This window comes from Rhamphochromis sp. 'chilingali', assembly GCF_963969265.1.
Source record: "Rhamphochromis sp. 'chilingali' genome assembly, chromosome: 12".
Lineage (NCBI taxonomy): Eukaryota > Metazoa > Chordata > Actinopteri > Cichliformes > Cichlidae > Rhamphochromis > Rhamphochromis sp. 'chilingali'.
The window spans coordinates 4,057,585-4,079,238 of NC_137939.1; the positions used below are offsets into that span (position 1 = coordinate 4,057,585).

The 21,654-nt window shown below is 39.7% G+C and overlaps 4 protein-coding genes across 5 annotated transcripts; 2 read left to right on the top strand and 2 right to left on the bottom strand.

Annotated features, from left to right (window-relative positions):
* Positions 1-320: 320 nt before the first annotated feature.
* LOC308406591 (uncharacterized protein) lies at positions 321-1,372 on the top strand (the record flags this gene model as incomplete). The annotated part of the gene is made up of 5 exons (XM_080897671.1): positions 321-336; positions 526-652; positions 760-878; positions 1,009-1,055; positions 1,176-1,372. The coding sequence occupies 5 exons, from the start codon at positions 321-323 to the stop codon at positions 1,332-1,334; spliced, it is 468 nt and encodes a 155-aa protein (XP_080753797.1). The 3' UTR covers positions 1,335-1,372.
* Positions 1,373-2,148: 776 nt separating this feature from the next.
* Positions 2,149-4,861, bottom strand: LOC308407463 (pepsin A-like; the record flags this gene model as incomplete). Its single annotated transcript, XM_080899113.1, has 9 exons — positions 2,149-2,286; positions 2,383-2,481; positions 2,680-2,824; positions 2,957-3,073; positions 3,266-3,462; positions 3,567-3,685; positions 4,201-4,318; positions 4,455-4,596; positions 4,803-4,861. 9 exons carry the CDS (start codon positions 4,859-4,861, stop codon positions 2,149-2,151), a joined length of 1,134 nt encoding a protein of 377 aa, XP_080755239.1.
* Positions 4,862-6,414: 1,553 nt separating this feature from the next.
* Positions 6,415-9,873, bottom strand: prok1 (prokineticin 1). Of its 2 annotated transcripts, XM_080898916.1 has the most exons (4): positions 9,225-9,873; positions 8,112-8,555; positions 7,262-7,387; positions 6,415-6,886 (listed from the first exon to the last, which is right to left on the bottom strand). In XM_080898916.1, the coding sequence occupies exons 2-4, from the start codon at positions 8,187-8,189 to the stop codon at positions 6,767-6,769; spliced, it is 324 nt and encodes a 107-aa protein (XP_080755042.1). In that variant the 5' UTR covers positions 8,190-8,555; positions 9,225-9,873; the 3' UTR covers positions 6,415-6,766. The 2 variants fall into 2 exon arrangements, with proteins under 2 accessions (XP_080755042.1, XP_080755041.1); XM_080898915.1 differs by having other exon boundaries at positions 8,112-9,873.
* A 6,122-nt stretch (positions 9,874-15,995) lies between these two features.
* On the top strand, positions 15,996-21,491 carry lamtor5 (late endosomal/lysosomal adaptor, MAPK and MTOR activator 5). Its single transcript, XM_080900058.1, has 4 exons — positions 15,996-16,153; positions 16,248-16,309; positions 19,522-19,639; positions 21,119-21,491. Exons 1-4 carry the CDS (start codon positions 16,119-16,121, stop codon positions 21,177-21,179), a joined length of 276 nt encoding a protein of 91 aa, XP_080756184.1. The 5' UTR covers positions 15,996-16,118; the 3' UTR covers positions 21,180-21,491.
* Positions 21,492-21,654: the final 163 nt, after the last annotated feature.

A 21,654-nucleotide genomic window follows, 5' to 3' on the forward strand; every position in this document is an offset into this window, starting at 1 on the left:
TCTTTTAATAGGTATGAAAAAAAAAGGCTATTCCACTTTTTCCAGTATTTGAGAAGTTGTATTGACAGCTGTTTGTTTTCCAGATATCTGTCATCTAAAAGGCCAGGAGAGGATTAAAGAGTTCGAGCACATTTTCCTGAGACTCTCCTTTCCTTCATTTTACAACAGTTACAACAAGGCTTGCTGTAAACTGTATCCGGGAGGCTGCTACAGGCTGATGGACAGTTCAGGATATACCTGTGAACTTTTGAAAGGAAGAGTGACCAAAATAGAAAATGATGGCTGGATTGAATTTAGAATAGCAAATGTGCAATTTGTAGATGGAGGCTTTTACAGGTGTGTCGTGCTGGGAGCCCCAAATCACATCTACAGGGACTATTATGTAGAAGTGTCTGGTGAGTATTCTTATAAAACTTTTGACAGGATGCTCTAAATGCATTTCATGCAACAGTTGTTACTGTCATTGTTTATTAGCTGTATTTAAGCATGATTTTTATTTGACTTTGTTATATCTGAAATTTGCAGAAGTTTCAGATCACTTCAGCCATTCACAGCCTCCAATCACAGGGACCACCAAAGCCCCCGGCACATCCACAGCACTCCCAGAGTCCACTAGACCTGCTTTAGCAGAGGACCACGGTGACAGCAACAGGTGGTCACTCTGCACATTGCTCGTTTTTGTTGTTGCTCACTGGTCAAATTGTTCCTGTGTCTGAAACATGAATAGTTTTTTCATTTTTGTGCTCTGCTCCTCTTCAGAGTCTCCTGGAGTTTTAGTTTGCCGCTGGCTGTCATTGTGGCAATTACAGTGATGATGTTCATCAGTTCAGTGATTGGTGTTGTTTGCTGCAGAGTCAGGAGAAAATCCAAACTGCTAGGTAAGCAGTTCCCTGAAAACTGCTGTCGCAGAGCTCAGACTGTCTGCCAAAGTTTATGATAAAATATATTCTTTTTTTTCCTCTTATAGAATGGGTAAATGATGTGAAGTTCTGTTGTTTTTCTTTGTAGACAAATATGGACAAACTCACCGTGACTCACTGAACCAAGAAGCTTCGGTACGTGCTAAACAGGGAACAAGCAGTCGCTGTGACTCACTATCATGTTAAATTGGAGACATGTTTATACTTTAAACTTCCTCTAAAATACTGTCTCTTGGCAAAATGTGTCTCTACTAGGAAACGAGCAGCGTAGTTTACACAATGGTGGACTTCAGGGCTCTGCAGAAGCCCGAAGAAGTGTATGCAAATGTGAGGATGCACAACGCACCAACAGGAGCTGCCGACGAAGAGCATGCTGGGATGGTGGAATACTCCATACTGGCAATCCAACCGTGAATTTGAGTTACAGATTTTAATGTCTGATCCACTTTAATTCTTTTGTCAGTGTTTTGTTGGAAAGTTTTTATGTATATGTCAGTTAACTGCTTAAATACTAAAAGATGTTTAATGATCAAGCAGAGACTGATCACTTCTACTTTGTTTTGATTATTTTGTATCCCAAACCTTGAATGGACTGTAAAATCTGAAATCTGATGATGTTTATAATAATGAGCTATTAATGGAGAAATGTTGACAGCATAAGAAATGAAATTAAAACAGTTAACTCTGTCTCTGCAGTAAATGTGTGCTTTGTCTGTGTTTGAGACTTCCCCATTCTCATGTTCACAGGTTGAGATAGCAGCAGAGTTGTGAAATCATGTCATCAGGTTATCATCTGTTCTATCAATGTTTGTCCTTATCAGCTTCTTCGATGTCAGTGGCAACCTGCCCTTTTTTCTTCTGAGAGCAGTTGGGTCATTTTTTTCTTAGCCTGTTGTCCTTACCATAAAAAAGTGAAAACTTTCAGATCCTTTGTAAAAGGTCGAGTGTATAAAAGAACACACTGGACTGATTCTTGTTCCTGTGACATTTCAGCACAACACAGAAACACTTTATTCTACTGATGTGCGATAATAGTAGATAGCCATGCAAGTCCAGTCGACACAGATACACACACACACAGAGAAATGCTATGCGTTGCTATAATCTGTTTAATGTAAAGGCAGCTACAACATGTTCACATGCACGTTTTCCACAAACTCCTGTTTGCATAAACTCTCCCATTCCATTAAAATACATGCTTGGAGTATTTATGAGATTACTGATGTCATTAAGCTGACTTGGCCAGACCAATGTTCTGGGACTGGGCATTAAAGACGGCATAGTATTCCCGGATGAAAACATCTCCCAAGATCCAGAGCTGCATGGTGCCACCCTGACCAAAGCCAGTCATACAACCAGAGGAGCTCTGTGGACAGGGGAGAAAGAAAAGATATATTTCTTCAAATCTTCATTATTGTATTGTATTATTTGGTGCTGTGGTTGGCAGGATGGTCTTACTGACCTGAGAAACATAGGCAGATGCAGGGACTGTGAAGGCGTTTCCATTGAGAGTGAAGGTGACATCGGGCATGCTCGGGATGTTCTGGCAGTTCACTATAGCCTGTCAGCAGAACAAAGTCAGAGGCCATGAGGCAGAAGAAAATCTGTTTATTGGTATTTTACAGTTTTCCAACTGAAGCAGCTATCCGAATCCCACTTAATTATTTTTATTTCAAAGTTCTGACGTCAGGGTCTTAAATGTCTGTTTACTCTGGGTTCAGAAAAAGGGGAAAATTTGTGTCACGATGGTATGACTCACATCTCCTGACTGGTCGGTTGAGGCTCCAACCCAGCTATTCAGATTGTTGATGTCAGTGGTTGGACCAACAATCTGGGAGGTGCCAGTGTCGATGATGGCCTGGCACCCGCCAGAGCAGGCTACAGTCTGCCCGTTGATGGTAACACTGTGAAGTGGAAAGTTGAATTACAGTCAAGCCAAGAAGTTTTATAACCTTGTGATTTTTTGTGTCTGATATGAAGCTGTAAGCAAAGATGTTGGCTATGAAGAAAACAGCTTTTGGATGACTTATTGGCACCTGTCCATGTTGATCTGCCAGTAGGTGGCAGAAGACAGGGGGATCCAGGTGATTGTTCCAGTGTAGTGGGTGCTGTCAGTACCACCAAAGACCACCTCGCTGCCCTGTTCACTATTGCTAAGATATTACACACACACACACACACACACACACACACACACACACACACACACACACACACACACACACACACACACACACACACAGAGAGAGAGAGAGAGAATCATATCATAAATTCACAAAATATACTCAAAAAGAAAAACCCAATAAAGATTTTCCAGCCAACTGAATTCCATTTCATTTCAGTACCCGCTCAGGTAGACTGAGAAAATGGGCTCTGACACCAGCCCCTGAGTGATCATGTTGTTAAAAACTGGTACAACATTGTCAGAGGCGATGCTCTGGAAGGCCAGTCCTAAGATCCCATCAGCCTGCATGTAAGTCATGAAAGAAGCCTCTGTCTCACTCAATCCAAACACCTGCTTGGCCACAGAGATGCCGCCCACCTGGACATGCAAAACAGCTGTCACTCACAGTTCAGCAAACCACAAAGAGATGCCCATCTGAAGTCTAAATAGACTAAGTTTTTTGTTCCACGGGTTTTGGTTACCTCAACAGTGTCGCTGCCCAGTAACCCAGTCATGCTGCCAGTCCCGTACTGGATGGACAGAGACTGGTCACCCCACTGGAAGGTGGATGACTGTGATGGGTTGAATTGATTGTGGTTCTCTGCAGAGGAATGCATTTTTAAGTTTTGCAATTTTATACAACTTGGATGTCTAGCATTTCAGTGATGGCAATGAGTGTTGTTCTGCTGGTAAAGTTACAACTAGAACAAGCTAGAAAGAATGTGCTACCAAAGTAAACCAATTCATTATGTGGAGAATCAGAGTTGCAAGTGCAAATACTGCAGAAATCTCAAGTCACTGTGATAATCAAACTGTGCTGCTCTGTTATTATTGCTAAATGACTTCTACTAATGCTCGAAGGATTCCAGTGTTGCTAGCGGTCAAGTTCATCTAGGCTTGTATATTGATTTCGCCTCACGAGTTAAGAGCATATTTTCTGCTGGAAAAAAGTTACATTATGGATAAAATTCATGAATGAAAAAGAGCCTAAAATGAAAAAGGGATATTTTTGAACAGTATCTAATAACAGAAGTACACATTTCTGTATGTTCCAACCATACTGGCCAGGTTGTACCATGTTGTCTGAGCTTCGGCAGTCATCATAGAGGCACTCACCACAGGCTGAACTGTTGCAATACACTGAAGGGACCCACAAGTTGGAGGAGCCAGTGTCAAAAATGACAGAGAAGGACTGAGGAGGGGTTCCAATGGAGATCGTACCATAGTAGGACAACTAGAGGGACAGATAAAGAAGGAACAAGTACACAGATGCAGATTCAGATTTAAAAAGACAATTTTGAAAAAGTAAAGCAAGGTATGTTTTCAACGACATGAACAAAATCTAAAGCTTTTTACTAATCTGGGCTTACGTCAGCGTCATTGGTCATGGACTCGGTGCCACTGCTGTAGAACTTGGCTGCTGGGTTGTATGGGTGACTCTTCCTGTACTCCTCCCACAACCCTTTCTCTTTGAGGGTTTGCCTGGCAGATTTTCCCTTAATCAGGGGCATCCTACATGTAGCAATGTGAGCAGAAAGTCATGCAATGAGCAAGGCAGGCCTGAACTTTACAGCTGGAGAAATGTCTGTGCGATATTCAGGTGAGCAGGAGGACCTTTAGATCTCCTCATAGGAACACGGAGAGTTTCACAATTTTTTATGTATTTAATGTCAAATACATAAAACAAATAAAGAAACAACCAATCAAGTCAGACTTACTTATGGAGACATTCAGCGAAAGCCACGAGGGCAGCCAAAACGACCAGCCACTTCATCATGTTGCTGTCTCTACAGGTAGACTCAGATGAGTGAACGTCCAGTTGCTGAGGCCAGCCCTTATATACAACTAATCAAGGTTGTTTTTCCGAAATGCCCTTTCCTATAAGCTGATATGAAAGATGGTGATAAGAAGCATATGATTTAGAAAACAGACTCTTATCTGGGGACAAATATCCCATTAAGCTTGTGAACACTGAAAGTGTTCAGGAAGATTGTAAAAAAAATGTTTTGTATGAACTTAAAAGTTGCAACTCTAAAAGTCAAACTTGTATTTACAGGGTATCTACTGAAAATGACAACTAACTTCCAAAGGATTGACTTTATTATTCGTCACATCATTTAAATACACTGTAAGTGCTAAACAGGTACACCAATGTGTTGGTGTGCAGTTCAGGAGATATGATGTCCAGACCTTCTACTTAATACCAGTATGCAAACTTTCCTCAAGGTTTCCAAAGATGTGAGCTTGAATTACTTGGAAAGGTTTATCTGATAACAATAAAACAAAGGTAGGACAAGCAAAGATGTAATCATGTGAAAGTGTGAGCCGTAAATTACAGAAACTTGTTTCCACCACTGTATTTATTTGCTTATTTTGCCATCCATAAGTCAAAATTTCTCATTATTATCTCAAAGTTTTGACTTAATAAACTGAAATTAGGGTTAGGTTTAAGATTTAGACAAACACTTTTTCTCAATTTTCATAAGTTCACTGAAAAACAATAGCTGTTTTTCTGTACTACGCTGCAGTAACATTTAACAAATTGGTAGCATAAAGTATTCACACCCAATAGAAGTAGCAATTATAGTACTCCAATCAAAACATACTCAATTACAGTTAGCAAAATGTAATCCTACATTAAACAAATGATGTAAGTGGCTAGTCTTTGAATTTATTCTGGTTTATTATTATTTGCTGTGCATTTATGTATAAGTGGTGTTTTATGCTGTAGCTAAGGCTGCAGCTCTTTATATACTGTAACGGTGAGCTGTATTTGATGAGCATTATAAATGTTTTCTATGTGGTAACTCGACCTAAAAAGTAAGTAGTTACTGCAGATGTCAAATAAATATAAGTACAAAGGACAATATTTTACACAGATGCAGTGGAGTATAAATATAAAGACCAAGTAGAGTAAGTAAAGGACAGCACAAGTACCTCACAGCTGCAGGGTAATACTCCCAGTTCATAACATCTCTGGTGATCTATACTACTTTTTCCCTTAATGTTTTCCTGTTATTAATTTTTTATTAGTTAAAGCTTTTGAAGTCCACGTGTCAGGTCATGATTTCACACTGGACACGGTACATTTCAATTTAAGACAGAAGAAACAAAGAACTACTAACGATTTAACATGAGGGAATTTCACCTTGACTCACGTATGCACTAATCAAATATATTATACAAGGTCAGTTTGCGTGTGAAAGTATTTGCACTAAGATTCTGTTTATGACCGTTATCACACCGTGATTAAAACCAGTTGACATTTCCATTCCATACTGAACATAATGTTTTATGCAACAATATTAACTGAGCCCTCTATAAAACACAACTTTATGTATATGTTTATTGACAGTAATACTCGAACACGTCTCATGATAAATTAATATAAAATGAGCATGAAAGAAACAGCAGATGTGCTAAAGGTTCACAAATAACTCTCGGGGTAACATTTGGCTTGTTAAATTAAAGCTGTCTCATGTTTATTGTAGATCTTGTTGGTTACACTTCCCTGTTTCTTTTTATGTGCTTGTTGTGTGCATCAGTAGAACCTATACATTTTAGTGCATAGAGTACACAAATGAAGAATAAAGTCACTGAAGAAGATTTTGATCCGCAGGCCGTTCAGATTTCCACTCTGTTTGCTGTTGTGCTTGCATCATTCTGGGTGTTCTCTCGTCCGTTAAAAGTCCATGTTTTTGAAGTCCTCAGTACACCTGTACTTGCTGTCAGCATACCTGGTGCACACCAAGTGGGGGAGACAGGGGCAGGTGTGATGTTGCCTTTTCCCTGGATAGGGTACCTGGAAGCGTGAAAAAGGGGAAAGGGAATGTAGCTTTGGGGTAATCTGACAGCTTAAATCCTTTATGAGCTGACAACTGGAACTGCAGGCCCTAAAGCTTCTCTTAATCGGTCTGAGTTTCAGAGATGGATGTGGTGTTAGTAGAAGTAATCGTCGCCTGTTCCAGATAATCAAAGAGATATATGGCTCAGATCTGCTGAGTAGAATCAATACCCCCTGCACTTATCAGCAGCTTTTCTAAGGCTTCAGCCAGCTTGACAGCAATCAGAATTTCTTAAAACAGGAAAGAAGGATAAACGTGTGTGTGTGCCTATGTGCGCGTATGTGTGTGTAACACTGGAAGATTATTATAACTGACATCACATTTATCCCCACCTTGTGGCTAAAGGGGTGGCACTCATCCCCTTCCACACCTCTTGGGACACACATCCTCAGACCCCTCAGCCATAGACTGACAGCACAGCAAAGGCCAAAACCACACTGCACATCTCTCTCACAAGCCTGCAAGAAAGATAGAAGGACAAGGTGGCAGAGGTCTAGACAAAAAGTAATAAAAGCAATTCTATTGTTGCCAGTAAATCAGTTTCATCTTCATATATGGTAATAGATATAGAGTTTATCTTTTCATATATATAACTTTTACTTATTGTAATAGAGATACCCTCCCATGTTTGGCGAGTGAAATCCATTTGATTTATTCCCTGTCCTCTCCCTAACCCATTTACAAATGAATAGCATTCAGGGGGCTGAGATAATTTCCTCTGATTTTTCCAGTTAACTTCAAGCGGGGGAGGATATGATCTGTCATTAGTCATTTGTAATGAAATTTAACAATATTATCCAGAGAAGTGATGTGTTCAGTTTTCATCCACACACAAAAATGTAAGTTAAAATAATTTAAAATAAAACTAAAAATTTATATATATATATATATATATATATATATATATAAAAGGATTTTGTGATGATGAAAATATAATGATAGAAACAGACATTTTAAATATTTTTCTTGATTTTTTAAAAAATTATTTGAATATACTAGTGCCCCATTCCACTTGGAATGGGGCACTGAACTGAAGCAACAGTTACAGTTATGATAGACACAATGTAAAATGCACTTTCAATATGACAACACACAGATTGATGAGTTGATTAAAATATTGCTTTAGTCTGATAAATCAAAAACCTTAACATTGAGTTGCTCCATTAGAAATTTCCATCTTACCCCTGTGATAACAGCTCCTCTGCACCAGCTCCCAACAGACAACAGGAGGAAGGACAGCAGCACCTCCCTGAAACCCATGACAGCAACAAGAGAACTAGACTCTCTCAGCACCCCCAGCACCACACAACAACTGTGAACTGTCTCTGTGGCACGTCAAGCTGGTTCCCCGACTCTTCAGCCACTCCTCAACGTTTACTCAACTCCTTAGAGAAGGCAGCCTCCCTTTCTCCTTCTCTTTATCCACCTGTGACCCCCCCACCCAACACTCTCCCCTCCCTCTCTTCTTTCCTCCCTCCTCATGCCAGAAAAATCCCCCTTACACCCCTTCTGCCTGTCCACTCAGAAGCTCTGTCATCTCACCTATCCAGATGATGGCTTACGAAGACTCACTTTAGGGTTCGACTACATCGTCTCTGGACCGGAGCTGTAAGAGTTTCCACCAAGCTAGCAAAAACAAAAGAACCAATTCAGGAGTTGACAAACTAAAATAAATCTGACATGTCTGTGGAAGAAAGGGCACAAGTCCTGAGCTATTTGTCAATCAGAAGTGATCAAGACAAAACAAATAAAAATCAAAGCCATCTAATGAGTTTACTGACATTACCACATTACTGACTTGTGGGTTGGTCTTCTGGTAAAACAGAAACAAGAACGCAATATTTCTTATTTATCACATTACTGTATGGCAGGGGTAGGCAACCTTTCTGATGACGAGTGCCATTTAAAATTTCCTCAGAAGTCAGTGTGCCATATGATTGCATTAGCAATAAATTTAATAACGCTCTATATGAACAGTTACGCACTATATAGAACCACTTTATAGAATTATATTTGTTCGCAGATGTTGGCAGCTATCAGTGAATAGTTATCAGCTATTTTGAAACAAAAAAAGACTTTTTATCCATGACAGCAAATGAACTGTACAACAGAAAATGCAAATGCTATTTATGGTCTCCTCACAACAATGATAAGAACAATAAACTGGGCCAATATGGCATGTCTGTTAATACAGGGAAAATGTGATCTCTGGTCTCCCACTCAGAGACACAGGTCTCCGAGTGTCCAGCATTCAGACGGCTGCCTGAGGACTCATGTGAGAGAAAATCCGCTCACACAGATATGTAGAGTCAAATACTGTCAATAAGGCCTCTGCAATGTTCTGAAGACAGTTAAACTTGTCAGGTAGTGATGTCCAGCAGGTGAAAATGCAGCTCCATGAACACGCACAGCTGTGGATTCCAGCTGCTTCGATGTTGCATTAACTGGCATTAACTCAGCCAGTTAATGTGAGACAAATCCAGCTGCTCATTAAAGATTTCTGGTTTGATCAGAAAAAAAAAATTGGTCCATACACCTGAAAGTCCCAAAAACGCCTTGTGTCTCAAGCCTACGGATGTATCCGTGTATTTCCGTGGTGCTGATGCTGTGCTGAGCGGACAGCTCCTGAAGCTTTTGAAATGTCGGAATATGGAAAGCTAACAACGACCCTCTCACCAGTAGGCTAAGTTGGGGTTGTTAGCTAAGATTAGGGTTGCCAACCGTCCCTTAAAAAACGGAATCGTCCCGTATTTAGAAACAAAAGTACACGTCCCGTATTGAGCTAATAAGGGACGCACTTTGTCCCGTAATACAGTGAGAATCAAAAGTAGTCTATAAATGTTAATGGAATTAACGCTTTGTTTGAAAACATAATTCCCAGCCCCTCTCCTGCTTTGTGACCAATGAGCTGACAGCACACTTATGACAATTCGAGTATGACAATTCAGATTATCTCATTGGTCGAGGAAAGGTCGCTTGCGGAGAAAATACCGGAAGACAACAGATGACCACAACAACAAGCATGGCCAACAGGGAAACAAACGCCGACACTGCGGTGCACGTCTCGGATGACAGTACACCTAAAGCTGGGCAGACACTGCGATTTTTTTCAGTCACGTTATTCAGCTCCTGCTCAAACTGCACGATTGACTCGCAGGGATTAGAAGTTTGCAGGTCACGATGCAGGGTCTCACACTATACGGCCCGATGCTCTGATGCGACCTGAGTGCTCACACTGTGCCAACATAACATGAAGGTTATAACAGAAAATCTGTCGCTCGCTCTCTCTGTCTTTCACTCACACAGACACACCACCATCAACTTTGCTAAATTGCTAATGAAAAACATGATCAGGCAGCTGTGATTGAGCAGCAGTGTAAATCCAACTATTTTCACGGTTGTTGTGGTCGTGATAATTTTGTGATGCCACATCGAAAAGGCTCGGATGAGCTTTCCAAAGTTCTACAAGTGCCTCCATCACTTGTGTCCAGATCACACGCTGCACAGCCGTGCTGCGCCGTCTTTTTCACCGATGTTTACGTGTTTGCGCATGAGCAGTGTGAGCGGCTGTGGTGACACCCTCACGAGCGATTGATGATCGGGAGCTGGTCGTGAGGTGTTAATCGCTTCTCGTTACCCCACGTATACTACACGATGCACGATGAAGGCCAAAATCGGGCCGATCACCAAATCGGTCGCACGACTCAAAAATCGGCTCAAAATGGGCCAAAAATCGCACAGTGTAAGCCCAGCATTAGAGCAGCAATGTTTGTTCCCCTCAGAGAAAGAAAAGAAAAAAGGCTGCAAAAGTACAGGGAGGACTGGGAAAAGGAAAACACCTGGCTGGGAAAGTGCACGATAACACCTATAAAGCGCACTGCACTGTGTGCCGGCGCACTTTTTCCATAGGCATGCTTCTAGTGGTGGGCACAAGAAGAACATGAGGGGCGTGAAAGCTCGGGGAACCCTTAACCAATTTTTTGTCCACCAGGCCACGGCAGAAGCAGATATGGTATGTAAACACTGGTTTGTTGTTTAAACCCTCTGGTTAAGGTTAATATGGGCATGTGCGGTGAATATCAGCGCTATGTGGCCAGAAGTGTGATAATATCATTTATTTTGTGTAATAAACAACTGCAAGGATGGATGATTACAACAAATAGATGAATAATACATAAAAGTAATACATAGATGAATAATGATGATGAGTTAAGGTGCGTAATCATGGGAACAAGCGGGTTTACAAACAGGAGCAGCTGATTAGCATTAGAAAAGCTGAAATAATACCTCAACTGTTACAAGAATATTTTTCGTTCTATTGCTTTCTATTAATTTATATAATTTTAAGTTAAGCAGGACAGAGTTCTTTTAAAGAAAGATTTACTTATATTCTCAAAAGTTAAGCATGACAGGCTTCTGTTTAAGAAAGAGACCTGTTTTACTGTGTTAATGTTGTCATTGTGAGCTAAAAATAAATGGCTAAATGATCATTTGTTTCCCATATGGTCATATCACAAAGAATATACATCTGCTTAAATCAAATTCAAGTCAAATGGTTAAAAAATAATTTCACACACACAAAAAAAGAGCTACCACACTGAGAAGGGTGAAGACAACTGGGTTGCCCGGCCCTGGCCACGAGGTGTCCCTTATTTATTTTTCAGGGAGTTGGCAACCCTAGCTAAGATACCGTCATGAAGAAGCAGCACAACTAATGTGTCTATGAGAGCTAATTTGCGATGTGCACCGCTGACGCGGCCATTTATTTTTTAATGCACCTTCTCATATTAATTCACTGCGTGTCGTGCCCAGGGCTGGACTGGGACAAAAATCGTCCCGGGCATTTTGACTAGAGACCGGCCCACCAGGTATTAAAGCCATTAAGCCTTTAAATGAAAACAAACGCTGTTGTGACAGTGATGTACAGTCTTGTTGGTATATATATGATTTCTATATATTTTACGTCAGATAAAAACTTTGGTTGTAAGATTCAGATAATTATTTAATAACAGACATTTTAAATGAGAATAAGAAAGTATTTCTTTGTGCCCCCCTCTCCCTGTTAATGCCCTACCTGCCCCCCTGGCAAAACTTTGCTAAACCCGCCCCTGCACAGTTACCAGCTGTCAGCTAAGTAAAAAAAGGATCCTGGTGTTATTTGTCTCTCAGAAACAGTTCATAACTTCCCTTCAACTCAGTCATGTCACCTAAAAGTTAAACCTGTGTCTCCATCACAGCCCTGATGATTCAGTAAGGACATCTCCTGGTTTCCTCTTCATGTTTCCCTCTCACCAGATAACCAAACCGACATCCGGCGGTTTCCTCTTTCTGGCACAAAGTGGGCGATAAACAAACAAGAGAGAAAAGCCGATCAGCTGATCATTGATCAGTTTCATAATTGAAGTAGCAACAGGAGAGGGAGGGGCAGAGAATGAGAGGAGAAGAGGCAGCTGTGCAGCGTAAAGACACAGAATAACTCCAGCTTTGTGTCTTTTTCATTGTAGCTGAAGTCCGGGACAAACTGCATCCCTTCTCAGCTCAATACGAAACACGTAATAATTTCTCTGAATACGGACGATTCGTCTTTTTACTGGACAGTTGGCAACTCTACTAGCTGACCTTATGAATAAAATAAAGTTCAACATCAGTAACATCATAGCACCCACCCAGCTGTATAGAAACTCCGTCATGCTAGCTAGTACGCAGTACGAGTTACTGTAACTGATTGTAAAAAGTCAGCACAATGAGAATACTCGTGCCATCAGTTAACCCTTTCGCGTGCCAACTGTGGCACGCGTGCCTAGGGTTGCCGACCCCTGCTGTATGGTGTGTGTCATGATGCTATGTGTTTTAAAGAGGTTTAAATGAATGATTAAAACCTCGCACCACTCCTCACTGAGACGTCGAAGCTACAGTGCCACTAAAGTGATACGAGAATAGGAATAATGAGTCTTAATGTCTCTGAATTATGGTAGTGAGGATCGCAGTGATACATCGACTCTGAGTCAGGTCTCTATTTCAGATCCAGCTCATTTGCAGATTTACTGCAGCTCTAATGTATAGGTCACGAATAACTGGATTTATACCAACCTCTGGTTGTACAAGATTAAAGATTTCCTGTGTGTGTGTGTGTGTGTGTGTGTGTGTGTGTGTGTGTGTGTGTGTGTGTGTGTGTGTGTGTGTGTGTGTGTGTGTGTCAGGTCTCTATTTCAGATCCAGCTCATTTGCAGATTTACTGCAGCTCTAATGTATAGGTCACGAATAACTGGATTTATACCAACCTCTGGTTGTACAAGATTAAAGATTTCCTGTGTGTGTGTGTGTGTGTGTGTGTGTGTGTGTGTGTGTGTGTGTGTGTGTGTGTGTGTGTGTGTGTAGGCCTGTTCTACTATCTTTGGAGGACAAATTTTAATTTGAAATTAGGGAAAAGACTTAGATTTAGGGTTTCATTGAGAATTCAGTAAGGTTAGAGTGACTGGCTTTGCTGTGACGGCTAAGGTTACAGCAATGGGCTTATGGATTTAGTATTTTATTGGCTGTCCTCATGAAGATAGCAGGAGTTACTGTGTGTATGTGATGTGTACGTGATACATGAGCATGCATGTATGGCATAAAAAGCAGGCTGAAAATTGTTCCTTATGCACAGACTTATACTTTTACATGCGTCTGTGAGTACGTGACTGCTTGGACAGTGATGAGCAGCTGGTTGTCAGAGAAAACGGGCAGACTGTGATTTAAGTTGCGAAAAGAGAAATATGAGCGAGAGAAGATGAGAGCCAAAGACAGAAAAAAATTAGAGGGAAGGAGGGAGGGGGAGAGCACCCCTTGGGTTACTCAGCAGGACATTACCCTGCTGCTGCACAGGTGATGGATTCCTCCAATGCAGTGGCCATATAATTACATTCACCCATTTTTGCCCTGTCAGCAGGAGCACTGAAGCCAAGCCATCCTGGGACAGGCAGCAGAAATCATGTGGAGGTGTGCCCAGAGGCCTCACACTAACTTCTAAAGAAATTGCATTAACAAAATCTGCCATCAAGAGGGTACAAGAAACAAGATTTCTGTTTTAAACCCAAAGTATTATTGCTATATTTTACATGCAATAAAAGCCATTGTTACCGTCCTTGTATTTATTATGCTGAGTCATTCTGTTATGTTACATGGATGGTGAAGATTGTGTTTGAAGGGGTGATTTTGCTTCTCAGTACCGAGGAGCACCTTCGACATTGGAGTTGTTTTAGGCAACCTCAGCTTATTTGTGGGTGTCGAGTGACTGCTCCATAGGAATACATTGGGAAGTGAATAATCAATAAATATATTCAGAAGAAAAACTAAACTAATCTGATTTTATATTTATACACCTCTGAGTACCAAAATCAATTTCTAGTGGAGGTGGGTATGAAGAGAGTAACAGATCAATGATGAAATATAGAGGAGCAAGGTTTCATTACATAACCTATCTAGTGTAGACAGTTACTTCAGTGAATGAGGACCTCGGGACACGGAAAACTGTACTGAATATTATACTCATGAATCAAACACTTTTCGCAGAGTGGGGAATATGAAATCTCATCATGATGTAAATGTTACGGTCCTGTGTTTTGTCCACTGTTTGTTTTTTGTTCAGTGTTTGGGTTTTGAATTTTTCCTTTTTATATTTGAGTCTATTTGGGTTTTTGTTTGTTTGTTTATTCATGTTATGCAAAGTTGTTGTTTTGTTTTTTTTAATTTTTTTAGTTCTGGCTACTGTTTAGTTTTCATGGTGTTTTGGATGCCTTTTCAGATGGGTAACAAACCTACTGCTTGTTTTGGATCCATGATCTTTATTTAGCTTCAGTTCCTAGTTTGAGTTATTTCTCATGCGTTAACTTCCTTCTGTGCTTGCCTCTGTTATTCCCTTCATCTTATCTTTCTGTGTCCTCCAGTGTTCCCTTCTCCAGTGTTCCCTTCATTTTTAATATGAGCTTTCCTGTCTCTGTGTTTATTTGTAGCTTTTGGATTGTTTCCTGCTTTAGTGTGATTTATTTCTCTCTGATTTCCTGTTTTTGAATCGTATTTTCTGTCTGTTGAATTGTCTTGATTACTTTCATCTTTGTCATGTTGGTGTTTTGTTCCCTGTGCATGTGCTTTTGTTGTCTTCAGGTCTCCTTGTATTCTTTGTACTTTGTGCTTTTGGACTTATTATCAGCTTTCTATTGACTCCTCTGTGTTGTGTCCTGCATTCTGGCTTCATTGCACACAAAACTGTGACATATACTCACTGGCCACTTCATTAAATATGCAAGTTTGATGACTCTTTATTTAGGCATTGAGATAGTCGAGATGACATTTTGAAATTCAAACTGAGTATCAGAATGGAGAACAAAGGTGAGCTGTTCTGAGTTTTTCAGAAACTGCTGATCTACGGGGATTTTCCTGCACAATTAATTCTCTAGGGTGTAAATATGGAAGTTACAAAAGTGTATTAGCAAATATCGATCTATCTAGTCACAAACTCTGTGCTTTATATGAACGTAAGAACGGCCAATATATTATGAATTAGATAATATGGAAGTTAACCCCATAGAAAACAGAAAAGGCGAATGCAAGCAGGCAATAGATTTTAAACTGGGGAGTGTGAATCATCATTTTAAATGTCAGAAATACATTTGTATTTGTAATTGATTTTTTAAATCCATTTAGTGATGTCTCTTTTAAAAATTGCATTTTTTTCAAAAGGGTTTTGAAAAAATAGTTTTTAAATTTGGCATTAAAAAACGTTTTTTTATTAAGTTTTTATTTGTTAGTTTAATGCCATTTTATTTTAAATATTTATTAAATTAATGGATTTATAGTTCATTTAGAAATATTTATTTATGATCAGTCCTTTTATTTTCGATTGAATTATCAAATAATTATTGACTTTATTAATGCCTGAATGTCCAATAAATGAATGAATGAGGGAATGTATTTTGATGCATCATTCATCATTAAATCGAAAACGAAACGCTTTATTTCAATGCGCATGACTCACTTGGTCCTACAATACTATTGTATATTTCCGCGCTTGGCATATTTTGGTCCTCATATGGACCCTTAGTTCATGTGACAGTCAGCTGACTCTACCCGGAAACGTTGAGGTAGCAGACAACAACAAAAATACAGCTTCATTGAGCAAACTTCGATTTAAGTTATTCCCGATTGATAAGAATGGAGTCGACCCTCGAACAGCATCTCGATGATACGTAAGTTAAAACCACTCTAGCACTGAGTATATGTTTTACGTTTTTGTGACCTTTAAAGCGACTTTCGCTCCTTCTGTGTGTTTGTTTGTGGCAGCATGAAGAATCCAGCAGTGGTTGGTGTGCTCTGCACGGATCAACAAGGACACAACCTGGGCTGTAAGTGAGGAAACCCCAAACTAGTTCACGTTAACTGGCCTTTTACTTGTCAAAGTGCACTGGTGTCACTGCTCAGATGCTCAAAGTTATGGGTTATTTAGCCATAAGTCATTACGCTTTGGATGGGAGAGAGAGTACCGAGTGGTGTTGTTTTCACGAAAACATTAAGTTCTTATTGATCAATACTGGTCTACAAATAAGCATTTAAAGTAATACATAAGACAATATAAAACAGATTCAAGAGCAAAAGAATAATTCAAATAAACAAAGTAAAAACACAAGTATTAATTAAAAAAAATCCACGTTAAGCTCCTTCATAATAAAAAGGTTGTGGGCATTTCTTTGGAAATGTGGGGATTTTTTTTTTACCTGCAATCTGTTAATTGTTGAAGCTCAACGGCCATACTAAAATTTCTACCTAAAGCATTGATCATAATGGGTTAGTGACGTTTGTCACTGCATGAAACAGAAAGACGCACTTACATCATTATGAAGGGAAAAAATATTCAAAAAGAATAGAAGCTTCTCAACTTAAAATTGTAGTAAAACTATATTGTATACTGATCTGAGTATTAGCATTGTACATACTGTATTTGTAGTCAAATGTAATCATTAGTTTTAGAATAATAAGTTCTAAGTTGTTTTTAAACCATCCACTACTAATACATTATTCTAATACAATAATAAAATACAATAATTAAAAAACTTTAACTATGTTGATGGAGAATTAATTTTCATTCTGCATATAAGAATCAGAATCAGAATCAGAATACTTTATTGATCCCTGGGGGAAATTATTTTTTGTTACAGTGCTCCATTTTAAACCAACATTAAGACAAGACAGACAATATGCTAACTAAGAATAGTACAATATATACATATATATACATACATACATACATAAGTCACTTATAAATAAATATTTGGAAAAGAAACGTGTAGTTGTAGCAGCAAACAGTGTGTTAAGTGGATGCGTTGTACAGGGAGATGGCCACAGGCAGGAATGATTTCCTGTGTCGTTCAGTGGTGCTTTTCGGTAATCTCAGTCTCTCACTGAACGAGCTCCTGTGACTGACCAACATGTCATGGAGTGGGTGGGAGGTGTTATCCAACATTGTCTTTATCTTGGACAGCATCCGCCTCTCCGACACCACCTTGAGGGAGTCCAGCTCCATCCCCACAACATTGCTGGCCTTACGGATCAGTTTATTAAGTCTGTTGGCATCTGCGACCCTCAGCCTGCTCCCCCAGCATGCAACAGCATAGAGGATCGCACTGGCCACCACAGACTCATAGAAAATCCTCAGCATTTTCTGGCAGATGTTGAAGGACCTCAGTCGCCTCAAAAAATAGAGACGACTCTGGCCCTTCCTGTAAAGTGCTGTGGTGTTTTTAGCCCAGTCCAGTTTATTGTCAATGTGTACTCCAAGGTATTTATAGTCCTCCACAATGTCAACACTGACCCCCTGGATTGAAACAGGGGTCAAGTGTTTCCTGGTCTTCCTGAAGTCCACGATCAGTTCCTTAGTCTTTGCCACGTTGAGCTGCAGATGATTATGAAAGCTGAAATTTTGGGAATTTGGTGGTCTGCAGGATTCAGGTGTGTGTTAACACACAATGCCACAATCTTCCCATGAGTGGATGTCTCATGGTAAATGTGTTAAATGTTAAACATCATGAACAAGATGGCTGCAGTGTGCTCCACCGAGTCCCGTGAAAACATTCTTTTTTTACATGACTGAGAGTCAGCAGCCTGCTCCTATGCTTGCTCTATCAAGGATTAATAAATGTTTTAGTGATCCCTTGATTAACTTTGATGTAGTTCCTGTAAAAATCATCCAAACATGGGTATAAATGTTACAGATGGTATTTTTCAAATGTACAGTGGTCCCTCGTTTATCATGGGGGTTACGTTCTAAAAATAACACGCGATAGGTTAAATCCGCGAAGTAGCCAACTTCATCTATAATAATTATAAAAATAATCTCCAGTATTATAGAATGAAACCAAAGGCACCCGCGGTCGCCCTTGACGGTGCAAAACGTTTCGTTGACATTGTTGTGTTTGTTGGGGAGAAAACATACAAACATACAGTACAGCACTTCAGAGTCACACTGCTAGCGATTGAAGATTTATGTAAATTTGACAAGCTGAACGATTGATTGACAATGGTCTACAGCCAATCAGGACGCAGAACACAACGCGCTGTAAAAATAAATAAATAAAATAAAAACCATGCAAAATTGCACAAAAAAAATCTGCGAAACAGCAAAGCTGCAAAAGGTGAACCGCGTTATAGCGAGGGACCACTGTAAATGTAAACGTTTTACTAGATTTTCTCTGATACAAAAAATTGCTGCTCTTTAATAACAAATTGTGTGTCGTGTATCTTTCATTCAAAAACATAATTAGCATATTGATAGTGGTATAACTCAGCTGGAAGGGTTATCACTTACACCAGATTATGTGCTGCTTTATCAGCATTTGCGGATTTTATTACATTTGACCAACAGACTTTCATATCATTGAAATACAAGTAGACTCTCTACTCACAGGCTCACTTTTCACTGCGATGGAATGTCCACTGTGTGATAGTTGTGTGTATTTGAAGTATATGCTTCAAAAGAAGTTCATTAAAATATTATGAATAAAATCTTACTGGCCAAACAATTTTGCTGTCTGACTCTCTGACAGCTTTCTGTATTGATTTGACTTCTTCCTACATTTTAGTTCAGTAGATTCACAGCACTCTCATGTCTGCGTAGTAAAGTAGCAGCCACTCAACTTACATACAGACTGTCTGTCCTAACGTAACAAAATCTACAGACAAATCCAACTAATTATCCACATAATGCTGTAAAATGTTCATTTTTGTTCATCTTACAAAAACTGAAGTGCAGAAACAGCAAATTGTGTTTTCCAGGGTTTTCTTGACCAGGTGCAGAAACTTTCTGGATTGTTGCTAAGAGTAGGCCTGGAAACGCAGTGAAGTTAGTGTGCTTGTCCAAAACCGTGGATTTGTTCCTTCAGGTGTAGCCTGGTTTTCCTTATCAACAAAGAAATGTGTTAAAATCAAAAAATGTTGGTTTGGCTCCTCAGCTAGAAGCTAGACAACATGAGTTTGTTAGATGCACGATGACCTTAAAGAGAAATTAATCAACACTGGTTTGAGTGTTTTTTTTTTCTTCTAAAAAAAAGTCTTTTATTTCCAGGCCGCGGGTCCCTGTCTGATGAACATGGCGGTGTTGTGTCCGTTTTGGCCAAACAAGCTGCAGCTCTCACAAAAGACCCAACAGACACTCCAACCGTATGCCTGGAGTCCGAGTCGGGGTGAGCACTGACACGACTTTTGTCTTTTTGGTTTTTGTTTGACTGACTTTCATCTCTCCTTTTTTTCTCCATCTCAGTGAATTCAAGCATTGCACTGATTAATATGCAGGGAGATGAGTACTGTTACGAAATCAGTTTCACCCCAGTTCTTTTTATTCCTCGGGCATCCAGAGACGGCACCGGAACTCAGTAGTCATTTTCACAAAACCTTTATTCATCTTCATTCATCTTCAGTTAAGCATGCATCTTCTAGAAGGGAGGACGTGCAAGGCCGGTGTCCCTCTGCAGATCTTCACTCCTTTGTCTGTGAAACACAGTTTTGTAGAAGCGACTCCATCATAAAACCACCATGGTGTGCTGCAAACTCTGTGTCTGTGTGTGTATGCACGAGCATGTGAGTGCCTGTGTGCCCGCGTACCTGTGTGTCTATGTGAGTGCACGTGAGTGACTGTGCATGTAGGTGTGGGTGCGTCATAACAGTCAAAGCACTGTGTGTGTGTGTGTGTGTATTTGTGTACGTGACTTCCTGCCGGTCATAAAAGTAATCTCCTCACCTAAGCTACACCAAATTCCTCTACACAACAGAGAACACAGAGTTAACATATTACAAACACTGAGACCGCCACCCAGGTCTCACCTGGGGAATTTCCACTCAACATTAACTTCTCTTTGTCTTACTTTCACAGCTCAAGTGGGGGAAAGTCTCCTAGAAATCTACTCCTAAGTTTATGACACACTCAGGCCTTTATTACATCGAGGGCAGTGTTAGTGTCTCTACAATAATTCTACATTTCTGAACTCTAAAGTAGGCTAAACATATCTTCAGTACCTCCAAAAAACATCTGAAAACAGGCCAAAATCAAATGATTAATTTCTCTAACTGATCACAGGCTTGACAAAAAGACTTTATTTTTGCAGCTCTGCTGCCCCCTTCTGGTGTACCATTAACATCAGCTCTCAAAATACTTGTGACCATAAAGGAGAAGTTATTAAAAATAAAATTAAGACTTTAAAGTGATAGGATAGAGACAATGGATGAGCCTGTTTTTTGTTGTTATTGTTTTTTAACTGTTTCCTTTTTAAAGGTGGTTATTTATTTTGTTCTGATTATTTCTAGAGTTTGATCATTTGTAACCACTTGATAAGAACAAATTTGTGGTTTTGTGATGAAATCTAGGAAGTGGTGCTTTCTTTCTGTGCTAGTTTACCTCGTTTACTGAAATTTGTGGTAATGATGATGACAAAAAAATTTTTTTGAGTAATAATCATTGATTGATTGCTCATACTGATCATCAGATTAGCAGTGTACGACTGACAGGTTGAAAAAGATTTATCAGTCAAAGGTGAAAACATGTCATAGAGAAAAACAGAGCATTTCCTGAACTTTGTCACCTTTGACTAATCCCTGTTTGTCAGTACAGTTTTTGTTTATCAGCTCAGAGTTTCTACATTTTTTTTTTATCTTTATTTGTTCTTTAGGAACATTCTGGTGAGGAGTCACGGGACCATCACAGTAGCAGTTCATAAGATTGCATCTTGAAGACAACCGACTCGCTGAGGATTTTTTTTCTCTCTTTTTGTAAAGAAGTGTATGCACATTAAGTTTATTCACGCAATCCAAAAACTGATTTGCTGCTTCTGTATATTCAGACTCCATATTTCAATAAGAAGATGCTTGTTCTTTAAATTGAATGGTAAATGCTGATCTGAAAGTAATACTGTTACTTTGATATCGTTTCCAAAACCAGCTCCGTGCTTTGTTATATCAACGCTCTCTGTTCCTGTGTCTTTTTGATTTCAAGGCTGTCGTACACAGAGTAACAACCCCTAATAAACTTTAACTTGACTTTGAGATTGCCTAATGTGTGTTAAGTATTCATTGTTTTCTCCTTTGCTCAGTCTTACATGGTTGAGCCATTTTCTTGGAAGCTGGATGATATTTGCTGCAGAGGTGAGAACAAACTGGTTTCAGTGTTTGCAATCATTAAACGGAGCTGCTATAAAGCCCCAGTCGT

What these genes read in the sequence shown, in the direction of transcription:
- prok1 (XM_080898916.1), bottom strand. Translation starts at nt 8,189, where the DNA reads ATGGGTTTCAGGGAGGTGCTGCTGTCCTTCCTCCTGTTGTCTGTTGGG. An exon ending in GAGGAGCTGTTATCACAGGG is followed by an intron (nt 7,388 to 8,111) that starts GTAAGATGGAAA and finishes TCTTTCTTGCAG; the next exon opens with GCTTGTGAGAGAGATGTGCA. An exon ending in GCCACCCCTTTAGCCACAAG is followed by an intron (nt 6,887 to 7,261) that starts GTGGGGATAAAT and finishes TCACGCTTCCAG; the next exon opens with GTACCCTATCCAGGGAAAAG.
- lamtor5 (XM_080900058.1), top strand. Translation starts at nt 16,119, where the DNA reads ATGGAGTCGACCCTCGAACAGCATCTCGATGATAC. An exon ending in GAACAGCATCTCGATGATAC is followed by an intron (nt 16,154 to 16,247) that starts GTAAGTTAAAAC and finishes TGTTTGTGGCAG; the next exon opens with CATGAAGAATCCAGCAGTGG. An exon ending in TGCCTGGAGTCCGAGTCGGG is followed by an intron (nt 19,640 to 21,118) that starts GTGAGCACTGAC and finishes TTTGTTCTTTAG; the next exon opens with GAACATTCTGGTGAGGAGTC.